Source organism: Bidens hawaiensis, unplaced genomic scaffold (assembly GCF_021521415.1).
Source record: "Bidens hawaiensis isolate Kalapana, Puna unplaced genomic scaffold, B.hawaiensis_p1.1 tig00001611_1, whole genome shotgun sequence".
Lineage (NCBI taxonomy): Eukaryota > Viridiplantae > Streptophyta > Magnoliopsida > Asterales > Asteraceae > Bidens > Bidens hawaiensis.
Genome location: NW_027504957.1, coordinates 22,105 through 35,509, shown reverse-complemented (window position 1 = coordinate 35,509; position 13,405 = coordinate 22,105). Strand labels below are relative to the sequence as shown.

The window sequence follows — 13,405 nt, the reverse complement described above, 5'->3', positions numbered from 1 at the left end:
ATAAAAAATAATTTAATATTAAATAAAAAAAATAAAATGAATCGAGGACGGCAGGATTCGAACCTGCGCGGGCAGAGCCCACATGATTTCTAGTCATGCCCGATAACCACTCCGGTACGTCCACTATTAGCTTTAAGAATCTCCATGTTTAGTTATATTATGTTTTTTCTAAACATTTATTTTTAAGGTCCCTTTATTTTTTCAGAATGTTTTTGCTCATTTAGCAATTTGTTTTTTCACTAGTATTTAGTTTTATTTACATAACTAGGTTACTTGCTACACGGGTTAGAATAAGTATCTTTTTTTAAATAATAACATAATGTGAAATACAAAAAAAATGTATCACATATATAAAGATATATTACAATAAAATAATTACACATTACGCAATTTGGAAATAAAAAGTTGTTACTAAATTCATAAATCATAAATTATTTATTTGTTGTTTTCTATATCAAAACTTAGTTGTGAATGACTACTTTTTTAATCCAACTCGTGGACCAAAACTCATTCTAATCTTAAATTGTTTTGACATGAACAATGTTTGATACTTTAACTGGTTAAAGAAACACACCCGTTTCGTATTGGTTACTTATAAAAATCTAATATTAATAAATAATGCAATAAATTTTTTATTAAACAAATTAACATATTTATGATGGTATTAATTCTTTTAAATTATGATGAAATTATTAAAAATTGAAAATGAAATATTAAAAAGAGAAATGTAATTAATATGAGAGAGGGGATGGAAAATTTTGTAAGAATCAACATAGTGATGAAATGTGACATTAGAAAGCTTTATTTATTAAATAGTATAGATATAGTAACAGCATATTGAGTGATAATGTCTTTCAATGTTTTTGGTGTTTTGAAAATTTTTCCTTTAGTGAGAAAGGAAATTTCCCAACAGTGTTGTCTTTTTTTATATAATAAATATTTTGACAGTGTAATAATCCGCTTTTTATTTTTTCCATATTTTGTATTAAGTATAAACAAACTGTTATGCTTTGATGTCATTTGAAAATTGTTTTTAATAACTAAATGAGCTTAATAGAAAAGAAAAGGTTACGTAGTTAGATAATATTACGTGATAAATGGTAAAAGACAGTTAGTTGTAATTGTAGTTAAGCAAGAGGGTTGAAAGTATAAATTGTAACTCTATTCGTTTAAATAGACTAACTGTTAATTAGAATAGGGATCGATGATTTGAATAGGCTTCCTCTAATTCTTATTCTACCTCTTTATCCACCATTTACTTTGAAGTTTGAACCATAACAGATGACGACCTCTATCTGCATTCTGGACTCGTATCTTAGATATCTGTGATTGAGGTTTAAAGGTTAACTCATATATTCTGCGACTTAACATGCTTCCTTGACCGAGTCTGTTGGTTTATTACCCCTTCACTTTACATCATTCGATGTTTATTTGATACGTTTGTGATATAAAACATGTAATTAGTTAGCATTACTTTCGTTAGTTGTATGAGACATGGTTCAGTGGTGTGCATAACCTTCAGACCACTTAATATTCCTATTGTTTCATTTGACCCTTTCCGGCTAGGTCATTTATTAATCACGATACATCTACGGATAAGTGAAACGAGAACAAAACTGTCTGGTTTGCTTTGCCCACACAATTGATCACCAACATAAACGACATCAATCTCATTATCCGGAGCAAGATTAACAACCCGTTGCCACTTGCATCCATGTATCTGTTGTAACAAAGAATTGGCAAATAGCCTAAATGTACTCAATTTGGACATACTCTAGTACCCCAGAATATACACATGGAAAATTCCAAGTATACCCCTGAAGATACTTGTTCACTTTACAAAAATACCCTTCTTTCCGGGTGGGAAGTTAACACCCATCTCCAATAATGGGCATATTATCTACTTTATTATCCTACTTTCATCATCATCATCATCATCATCATCATCATAACCATCATTATCATTCAAGATCTAATGTCTGTTTCATTGCTTCATAAGCCATATATGTAATGCTGGCGGCTGGAATAACTTTTAATAGATTTGGAAAAAGTCCTTTGTAGAAACCACGTACCCCTTCGTTTTGATAAGTTTTCATGAAAACGTCGCTCATCCCATTGTACGCGTTAGCAACACCATGCCAATGTGCTTGCATCCTAACATGCATAACAAACAGGTCATTCTTAGTACAAGATAAAACAGGCCAGGCCCATAATTCGGGTTGGTTTGTTTTTTTGGTTTTAATTACATGCATAACCGAAAATTTTCGGTTTTTATGAAAACATAAAACCAAACCAATGGCTTTCATGCATAACAAACAGGTCATTTTGGTTTTAATTACATGCAAAATCGGAACTGACTGAAAAATCGGTTTTACAAAACATAAAACCATGGTTATTTCAGTTGAGGTTTTTCAATTACGGATCATTTATTCCAGTTTACCTTGTTCTGACAACTTGCAAAGGATATACACAGGTGGCTCCAAGTGCCCCTGAAACAGTCCCACACCCCAACTGAGCTAGAGGACCAGGTTCTGCAAGACAAAAACGAGCATCAATTTTTAATATTCATAATAATGTGCATAGTCAGGAGGAGATTCATACCACTATCAATCAAAATATAGGTTTTTGACATCTCTTTCAAGGTCTCATAAACAGCCAAGTCAATTCCCGCATAAGGAATAATACCAAGAAGGGAAGGAACAGTCCCCTTATAAAAAGCCCGTGGGCCCTCATGAACCCATATATCCTTTGAAAGTTTCCCCAAACTAGGAACCTTACCACCTTCACAAACATAAGTCTGTAACCGAGTTTTCACTAAATCCATCGGATAAATAGCCGTTTGTGCCACCGCACCCGCTATACCACCCGCCAGAAGCCGCCCTAAAGTTCCAATATCGTCCTTATCTCCACCACCAATAATGTCCTTTAATATTTCATAAGTGTAAAACTTTATAGCACTCTCTGGGGCAACCTTAATAACATTCAATCCATTGCCTCTAAAAAATGAAAAAATCCCGCCATCTTTCCATATGTTCTTAACCGCGGGACCGATTGAAGCATGGGTGGTTTGAACCTGTAGGGCGACTTTAAGGCGGTCAAGAGGGGCGGTGGCAGTTCGGGAAGCGGCCCCAGCCACCCCACCAGCAATTAGATATTTGGTGGCGTGAACATGCTTGCTGATGCCAGCTGGAATTACGGCTTGTTCTCCTATATCTACTAGTGATACACGTTCCCAATATTGGTAGATGTTTTCGATTGTTGCTTCATGTGGATAAAGTAAAAGAAAATCTCTCCATTCTTCAAATGTTATTATTCCATTGTTATCTTTATCAACACGTTCAACAAAACTAGCTAGTTCGTCATCATCAAGTTCTATCCCTGCAAACAAAAAGCTGCCAGAGCAAATAAGATGTAGACAATTCAACGAAAAGAAACACTGTTACAGTAAAACAGATAGCGATAGTATTTCCACAATCAAGTTATCCAATTCTTTCATGATGATCTTTTTCTTAAAGAAGTTTACCATCACAGAAAATAATAGAATGACGTACATAATTGCATCAAAAATAAAATCTACAAACATGACAGGGGGTGTCTAAAATACAACTTGGCTCCTTGAGTTGATTAAGCTGATTGACTATCACAGCTGTTAATTGTGTTTAATATACAAACTATGCATAAAATCTGAAAAGCTGTTGCTTTATTAATCAAGGCCAGTCAAGCAATGCTCAATCAAACCTATTGATAATCTTTGTTTAACTAAAGAACAGAATAAATAGAAGTTATCATATGCTTCTGTCAACACACCAAAATCCATAAAAACTTTACTTGAATAATAAAAGAATGTGGGCAGACCTATATGATCTAACAGTGTACATGGTTACAAGGTTTAAAGTGCGCTTCCATAATTCAACCCGCGTTAATTTGATCATGCCCGTAATGTTAGTAGCACCTCACAATGTTCACCAACATAAACAAAAACAAAAACAGATGTATCTCATGGTGTGATATATTGCAAGAGGCATTACGGGCATGATCAAATTACTTAATCTGATAAGCAAGCCACAGGCTATGCCGACAATCTAAGTTGTAGCTCACAGTGCTCGATAACAAAAACTATGTATCTCCCTGTGTTAAATCTTGCAAAAGGCAATATAATTTTAGTTATCTAACCAAAAGGTTCTAAAATTCATCTTTTCATAAAAGATGCCATACTCAAATCCTGATAATGAACCTGTCAACATCATGTTGCACACCAAAAATCTAATAACCAAAACACAGGCTATGGTCCAATGGTCCAACCGTCCAACAAGAAACTTTAGTGCACAAATCTATATGAATCAGTGTAAAATCATTGTAAACAATATGCCAGTTGAATCACAAAATCTTCACTTTATGAATCAGAGTGAGCACAAAATCTCATCAACTATTCACCATTGTTATGAACTACATATTCAACTTCCAGCCACCAATTTACACATTTAATAAAAATGTATCAAAATATAGACATACAAAAAGAAAGTATGTATCAAATTATAAAATGGTCCGAGAACAAACTTCCGTGCACAAATCCTTTAGTATACAAATCACAGTGACACTGTGTAAAGCTACAATACTATCATTCCATACAATATGCCAATCTAGTCACATAAACTTTTGGTATCTAACCAAAAGTTTCTAGAATTCATCTTTTCATAAAAGATGCTATACTCAAATCCTGCTAATGAACCTGTCAACATCATGATAGTAACCGATTCGAGATGGTTAATCTCCCAAGGTAGTTAATCCGTTGAGTGGATCAAGCTCCAAAGAAATAAGGAAAAGAACAAGACATTTTACTTCATAATTTTCTGCTTTTTTCATTCTTAAACTTGCAATGCCTTTTATAGGCTACATGTGAAAGTAACAAACCGAAAGAAAATGTAAAACTAACATGAACATGTACTAAACCACTAACCTAAGATAACTTCCCACTAACATAAAATAAACAAACTAATAAATATATTGAAAGAAAACTAATTAAAACCAGAAGTTGCATGGTGAACGTGGGTTAACCAAGGAGTCTTGCATGCGCATGAAGACTTGAACGTGGGATCGTATCACATCATGTAGCACACCAGAAATCTAATAACCAAAACACATGGTCCAAAAACAAACTTAAATGCACAATTTCTTTGATTATGACTTATGAGTCACTGTAACACTGTACAAGGCTACAATACTAACATTCTAACCAGTCAAAATCACATAATCTTCATCAAAGTTGAGCACAAAATCTTGTCAACAATTCAACACTGTTTCAAACCATGTATGGTCCAATTCACAACCCTAATTCACACATTTTATTAAACTGCATCATCAAAGTATAATAATTATACATACTCTAAAAACTATGGAGTCAAATCACATAATCTTCAGCACAAAATCTCATCAACAATTTACCACTGTTTTAACTCACACATTTTAACAAACTATAAGCATTATGCATGATCAAAGTAAAGTACAATAATACCTGCCTTAACAAGAGCATCATAGAGCTCCTCAGGCAAAATGCATCCGTTATGTTCGACATCGATCGCCTGAAATATCCGATACAGCTCGAGCTCCTTATCATCCATATACCTCCTGAACTCCTCATAATCCACCCTCCCATCCTTATCCTTATCACAAACCCTAAGCAACTCCTTGGCGTACTTATACTCGGACGGTATCTGCAAAGCCGATAAGCCTACCTCGATTTGTACGGACTCCAGGTATCCTGCATTCGCCGTGTCGAAGAAACTGAACAGGCTCCGGATACGAGTCTCTCGCTCCTCCTTAGTCTCGCCTAACGCCGCTAACACGTGCTCCATTGTCACCGGTCCGGCCGGCTGGTTGTGTGACTGATCGATCGCCGGTGACGGCATCGTTGTTAATAATAATAATAATAATAATAATACATGACGGATTGGATCTAGGGTTTGGGTGTGAATGGAGATTGATTGAGGAGATTAGGTTACCTACACGGAAGATATTTTGTGAGGAATGAGTTTCGGGTCGGGTTTTGGTGAGCTTATATTATTATGTTTTAATGGAGGAAGGTTGGTTGATTGGGATTATTATTTTTGTAACAGATATTGGTTGTTTGAGTGTTTGACCATGTTTAGAAATGGTCAAATTATTATTTAATTTAATTAATAATAATATGCTTTTGGTAAGTGGGAACCTTTATGTGAAAAGAGTTTTTTATTTTTTTATTTTTTTAGGTCAGACTAAACATACCCCCCTCTGTTGCTAATCATATATCTCCCTGAATTTTCATTTCCCCTCAACATTTGTAATTAACATTATAGCTCCTCTTATATTATTTTATAATTCTATCAAAATATCAAATAAAAAACTATTAAGTTTTTATTTTTGTTTTACAATTTTCTTATATATTTTTGTTATTGATTTATTATTTTATTTCATTAAGATCTTATTAAAAGTTTGTTTATTTTTTTGCATGTATTAAAAAGTTTTGTATGTTTTCTCAAGCTAGTTTTTTATTTTATTTTTCATAAAATGTATTCAAAACAATTTGATTTTTTTTTGTTAGGTTTAAATACATGAGTTAATGTTACTTGAGAAAAGAGTAAAATTTGTTTAGCAAGTTATATGTTATTTAATCTTTTTATTTATAAAAACTAATATGATTTTTTATAAAAGAATGTAAACTCTCTTAATTAAAAAAAATGCTCTTCAAAAAGATTAAAACAAGTATACAAGAAAAAAAAATTAAACAGACAAAACAATGTTTATTAGATAAGGAAAAAAAAGTTTTTCGAAGTAAGAAAAAATATATTTTTATTAAAGACTTTTAAATATACATAAAAAGATACATAGAAAAAAAAAGTTGTTAAATAAAAATAGAATAAAAATGCTTTAAATAATAATGATAATAAAAGATAATAAAATGATAAAAAAACAACAAAAATGTCTAAATCATATTAATGTAAAACCTAAGAGAAGGGGTATGTTTAATAAAAATGAATGGGGGTGGGGTACGTTTAGCAGCACCCATTCTTTTGTAGGTTTATTAGGCATCTAAATGAATTGAATGTTTAGTGAAATATTTGTGAATTGTTTGATGGGAATATCGTATATGTTCGTTTATTTAATAAGCGGATGAACATGAAAATATGTCTATTTATATGTGTTCGCTTATGTTTGTTTACATATTAATATAAAATAATTATATATTATCTTAGCCGTCTACTTCATGCTTTTATAATTGTTTATTTGTGTGTCATTTAAGTGTGTTCATGTATTACATTTGTTTATATGTTCATTTATGTTTGTTTATTTTGTATAGTTATGTCATTTTTGTTCGTTTATTTTCATGAACTGTTCGTTTACAATTTAAACAAACGAATACGAACACGTTCATTTTTTTAAATAAACGAGCACAAACACATAGTATGTGTTCGATTAAGTGTGTGTTTAAATTTTAACAGAACGAACACGAACATGCTCTTGTTCGTGTTCGTTTCGTTTGCAGACCTGTCGTTTAGGATGAGATAAATCATTAAATGTTGGTTTGTTGTGTTTAAGGAAACGACAGAGAACGTATCGATTGGTAGCGTTGTCGAGGATGTTAAAACCCATAGCTTTCTTTGGATTATAATATGGGGGCGACCTCGTTAGCAGATTGGATTAGGTTTATCATGTAATGAGTTGTGGTTGTATAGCTACTTGCCTACTTGTGAAACTTCGTTATGGGTTGTGATATAGCATCTTGTAGTGCATCAGTGCATACCCTGTTGTAGCATGATTTTTTATATTTATAAAATATTTTGTTTGCCGTTTAAAAAATAGTTGACCATTAATTGTTGTTTTGTAATTATTTGTAAAACTGTTTAAAGATTTATAAAGGTTTGTTTTGCTTTAATTATGCACACAATATCATGATGATTTTGATATTTTGACGTAGGGATGAGATCGGTACCGTACAGATACCGTACCGGTACCAATACCGAAAGTACCGATACCGAATGTGAGGGAAAATAGGTGTCGAATACCATACCGAATATACCAGTTCGGTATTGGTACGGTACCGATATCGGTACGGGTATTTCGGTAATTTACCGCTTCGATACCACTTTAGCATTTTATCTTTGTTTTTTTTTGTATTTAACTGATCCAAAGTAGCATTTTATTTTTTTAGCAACACAAAAAGACTTTAAATTTAGCATTTTATCTTCGATGCCACATTTTTTTTTCTGAATTTATGCAGGGTACGTAGAACTTCCAAAGTGTTATATATAATTGATTATTATTAATTTACTGAATTCTTTTGACCTTTGTGATAAAAAAAATAAAAAGGTGACGTAATTTTACAAACCTCTTGCAAAACCCATAAGCAAATAAACCATAACAAAAGTATATTCACAGAATTGAGATCGCTAGGTATTCAGTAAGAAAAGAAATTAAACTGGGATTTATTTTTTTTTTACTAATGGAATAAAGATAGATACTTAAAATTTGTATATATAGGTAACACAATCAATAATATTTTTGTGAATTGAATTACTATCCATAATGAATCTTATATAAACTCGGTACCATTACCGATTTTACCGCAAAGTAACGATACCCGCCTTTTACCGATACCGAACTTAAGAAAAAAGAATACTGGTACCGCTTACAACCGCTCGGTACGGTATTGGTACAGTACCGGGACAATATCGGTATGGTACCGTTATTCGTGAAAAAAAGTTCATCCCTATTTTGACGTATCAAAAGCATGTTGTGAAAACGGGACAGGTCATCAAGCTTGTCACATTGTTGATCATTGTTCGAATAATTTACATAGATTGAATTCGGGATTCAAAAATCAACAGAGATCATGATTACTTTCAAAAATTGTTACAAGCTCTGATTTTTATTATGTTGTCACAAACATTAATTAAATTCAAGTAAAACAGGGCCGTCCCCAAAAAGTTAAAAAATTATGGGCAAAAGAAGTAAAAATATAGACCTCTAAGTTTGTTTGTTTTAACTTTAAAATGGGTTTAAATTGGGTAAATGACTTATAACATGGACTTAAATGTGTATAACTTTTGTTAGTTTTTTTTTAAAATAGGCTTAAAACTAAGCTGCGACTGTTAAGGTTTTTTTAATAAACAATTGTTTTTTTAATATATATCATTCTAGAAAAAAATTACAATTACAGGGATCTGTGAGAGATTGGTCTCATTACCCGCCCCGTCCCTCTAAGGACCGGGAATGAAGTGAATAATTAAATTCCTTCACAAATTCAAGAAATAATTTTGATCCTTATAAACAAAAATTAAATTATAGTTACAAATGAAGTGAAGTGGGACAAATGGTTTGTGCATATCATTACATAATATGTATGAGCGAATTGTGATAATGCGATTTGTTTGTTTAAAAATAAGTTGCGTTTTTTTTATATTTTAGGACATGTTAAAAAGGTTAAAGCACTAAAATTATTAATTATTAAACTAGTCAAATGGTTAAAAGAGAATTTGTCAACTGAACTCGGCCGACTTTTTAAAGAATATTGTTTTTGACCAAAATATGTGATGCATGTTTTTCACACCTCGAATTTTAGGATTTATTTATTTTGATGGTTGTGGGTTTTTTTAATAAAGTATACTAATAAGTAATAATGATGGTTTGAGAGCTAAAATTTGCTTTCGCGTTAACCTTCTAGAAATTATTCAATTTAGAAATTATTCATTTGGTCTAGACTAGAGGTGCACAAATCAGGTATTTTAAATACATGGGTTCGGGTATAGAACCGGGTTCGGGTATGACCGGGTACGGGTATGATTGGGTATTCGTAGTAATCGGGTCGGGTTCGGATAGGGTAGTGTCTCTAAAAACCTCGGGTTCGGGTCGGGTATAGCATCGGGTATTCTAAAACCGGGTATTTGAATACCCTATTATCGGGTATTGAAAAAACTCTATTTACAGGTTTTTTTCCGGTATTTTTTTGGTATAGATTGGATTTTTTAAAAGTTTACACTTTTTAGGGGTATTATTCGGGTATTTTTAAGGTATTTTTCGGGTATACATCGGGTATTTGAAATACCCAGTTTCGGGTATTGGAAAACCCCGGTTTCGGGTTCGGGTATTACCGGGTACAAATCGGGTTTTCGGGTATTACCGGGTGCAAATCGGGTTCGGGTTTTAGTGCCAAAATGCATACCCTATCCGTACCCTACGGGTAGGGTCAGGTACGAGTTCGGGTATAAAAAACCCCGGTATTAGAAAAACTGGTTCCGGGTATTTATTTCGAGTCCGGTTTCAGATTCGGGTTTTCTGTGCACCTCTAGTCTTGACTACTTTTAAAAAAAGGTAGACAAGACTTTTTCACTAACATGACTTGGGTTGGGTTGGGTTGAAACATCACACTTTTAAGCCCAAAGTAGGGAGCCATGGCCCACCCTGACTCCAATGATGTTCCGTGAATGACCGAATTCGATTTGGTCTACCGCTGCAACAGGCGGGTTTGTTTTAAATACCGCAACAACACGCGCCATTGACGAATTTTTTTTCTTTGGCTTAGTTTCACTACTATAATCAGATACCGACCGAATTCACGTCAAATTGCAACCGCACCACGCTGGTTTACCAACCAGCTATAGGTCGTTTTATAAATGTTTTTTTATCATAAATTATACGAGTGTCAATACTATTATGGACGTTTAGAACTTTGGGTTTATTCCCGTTATCGTTGAAAAAAAACCGATACTAGCCAAATTCGCATCCCCCCCAACACGACAGCCTTTGTCGCCTAGTTATGTATTATGTATTAAATTCTTCCGGTCCAGGACGTTGTGAGCGTAAATCTTTTAATGTAGATGAAATTGAACTCATTTGGCCCATTCTCATAAAGAGTCACATGATGCCATGAATCATGATGGTCCTTGATATGGGTCCCTAAGTTTAAATGCTTATGCATATTGTATAGTATGGTAAATGTAGGGGTATGGTACTAAACCCGGTTTTACGACCCTAAATTTATTATGTTTGGCTTATTTTATTATATGGACTAATATAATGTTATTGGGCTGAGGGGGTTTTGTGAAGGTAACCCTAACTGGGCTAGGCCCATTAGGGTACCATGATGGTGGCCATGAGGCTCTCTATATAAGGAGGTCTCCACCTCCTTGTTAGAGGGTCATGCTCAATAAGAGCCACCACCCTACTTTTGTGTCTGTAAACAAGAGATCCTCAGGATTTCTTAGCAGTCACCTCCACACCCCCGAAAAGCCACTGCAGGTCTCAAGCAATCGAAGAAGAAGATCAAGTCGCGGTTCGTTCATCTCGAAATCCGTGGAAACATCGTCATGGATCAGGTCAGATTCATTTCATGCTTCGACATTGGCGCCATCCGTGGGACGGCAACGAACTACCCTTCGATTTTCGTCTCGGCTGTCAGATCTCTCCCAGGAAAAACCTAGATCTGGAAGTTTACAGAAAAAGGCTTCAAGGCTTGTTCTATTAAAGCTCAAAAAGATCCATAGATCTAAAAGAGGCTTCCAGATCTGTGCAAAAAAGAAACTACCTGATTCGGATGATCAAGCCTCCGGATCTGTGATGGTTTTAAATTCTCTCCGCTACGAGTTTCAGATCTATCTAGATCTGATTTACAGATCTAGAACTAGATTACAGACCTGAATTTTAGGTTTAAAATTACAGATCTCTCAAATTGTAGATCCAAAAATTACCAGACTTCCGCCGCCATTCACGCGCGCTCGCGGATTCTCACTCCGCCGCCATGCATGTGCCACCGCGGGAACCACCATGCGGGTTTCGCGCAAAAGACCTCCACCATGTGGGTTTTGCGCAGAAGACTGCCACCCACGCATGCTCGCTGGCGGGTCACCATTCCGCCGACATGCGTGAGCGCAACTCTCCGCCATGCACGCGCGCCCGCGAGTCACCACTCCGTCGCCGTGCATGCGCACATAAGGCCATGCGCCAAACTTAAAGGTTGGGAATCCTCATAAACCCATAAGGCCAAGCGCCAAACTTAAAGGTTGGGAATCCTCATAAACCCATAAGGCCAAGCGCCAAAATTAAAGGTTGGGAATCCTCATAAACCCATAAGGCCACGCGCCAAACTTAAAGGTTGGGAATCCTCATAAACCCATAAGGCCAAGCGCCAAACTTAAAGGTTGGGAATCCTCATAAACCCATAAGGCCACGCGCCAAACTTAAATGTTGGGAATCCTCATAAACCCATAAGGCCACGCGCCAAACATAAAGGTTGGGAATCCTCATAAACCCATAAGGCCACGCGCCAAACTTAAAGATTGGGAATCCTCAAACCCATAAGGCCATGCGCCAAACTTAAAGGTTGGGAATCCTCATAAACCCATACGGCTTCCCGCCGAATACAAGACCGAACGCGGCTCCGCTCCGCTCAACATGCCGTCATAATTAAACCTATTAACACAAGCCCCCGCGGGTCAACCATTCTAGCGCCAAGCCACGTCACATGCGCGCCACCGCGGGTCAACCATTCCGCCATTCTACATGCGCACCGCCATGATGCTTGAGCGCAGTCGCATATCACATGCTCATGCACCACTTATGCTCACGCATCACATATGCTCACGCATATTACATATGCTCACGCATATTACATATGCTTACGCATCATATGCTCACGCATATCACATCAGCGCACGCAACATCTGCGCATGGCGCGTGACACAGCCTGTGCGCAAGCGCATGAAACATCTGCGCATGACACAAAGTCTACGCGCACGCGCATGCAACATCTGCGCGTGGCGCATGACACACAGTCTACGTGCACGCGCATGCAACATCTGCGCGTGGCGCATGACACAGCCTGTGCGCAAGCGCATGAAACATCTGCGCATGACACAAAGTCTACGCGCACGCGCATGCAACATCTGCGCGTGGCGCATGCAACATCTGCGCGTGGCGCATGACACACAGTCTACGCGCACGCGCATGCAACATCTGCGCGTGGCGCATGACACAAAGTCTACGCGCACGCGCATGCAACATCTGCGCGTGGCGCATGACACAAAGTCTATGCGCACGCGCATGCAACATCTGCGCGTGGCGCATGACACACAGTCGACGCGCACGCATGCAACATCTGCGCGTGGCGCATGACACAAAGCCAAAGCCTATGCGCAAGCGCATCTGCGCATGACACAAAGCCAAAGCCTATGCGCAAGCGCATCTGCGCATGACACAAAGCCAAAACCTATGCGCAAGCGACACAACAAATGAGAATAGTCTAATCCCAAATCAGGATAAGGACAACTTTATTTGGCAGCAATGAACTAGGGGACTATCGTGGTATACCACCACTACATTATCGCGATGGAAGACATCCGAATCTTAGGGCGGGAGCCTAACAATATCCCAAACG

At 36.3% G+C, this 13,405-nt stretch overlaps 1 protein-coding gene and 1 non-coding gene across 2 annotated transcripts; both read right to left on the bottom strand.

Annotated features, from left to right (window-relative positions):
- Positions 1–42: 42 nt before the first annotated feature.
- On the bottom strand, positions 43–124 carry TRNAS-AGA (transfer RNA serine (anticodon AGA)). Its single transcript has one exon. It is a non-coding gene; the product is annotated as a tRNA-Ser (tRNA).
- Positions 125–1,082: 958 nt separating this feature from the next.
- LOC143609541 (calcium-dependent mitochondrial ATP-magnesium/phosphate carrier protein 2-like) lies at positions 1,083–5,944 on the bottom strand. Its single transcript, XM_077084270.1, has 4 exons — positions 5,513–5,944; positions 2,602–3,378; positions 2,441–2,531; positions 1,083–2,154 (listed from the first exon to the last, which is right to left on the bottom strand). Exons 1-4 carry the CDS (start codon positions 5,904–5,906, stop codon positions 1,962–1,964), a joined length of 1,455 nt encoding a protein of 484 aa, XP_076940385.1. The 5' UTR covers positions 5,907–5,944; the 3' UTR covers positions 1,083–1,961.
- Between the last annotated feature and the right edge of the window lie 7,461 nt (positions 5,945–13,405).

Coding starts and splice junctions, on each gene's coding strand:
- LOC143609541 (XM_077084270.1), bottom strand. CDS start 5,906: ATGCCGTCACCGGCGATCGATCAGTCACACAACCAGCCGGCCGGACCG. Junction 2,532..2,601: donor CTATATTTTGATTGATAGTG/GTATGAATCTCC, acceptor TTTGTCTTGCAG/AACCTGGTCCTCTAGCTCAG. Junction 2,155..2,440: donor TTGCAAGTTGTCAGAACAAG/GTAAACTGGAAT, acceptor TATGCATGTTAG/GATGCAAGCACATTGGCATG.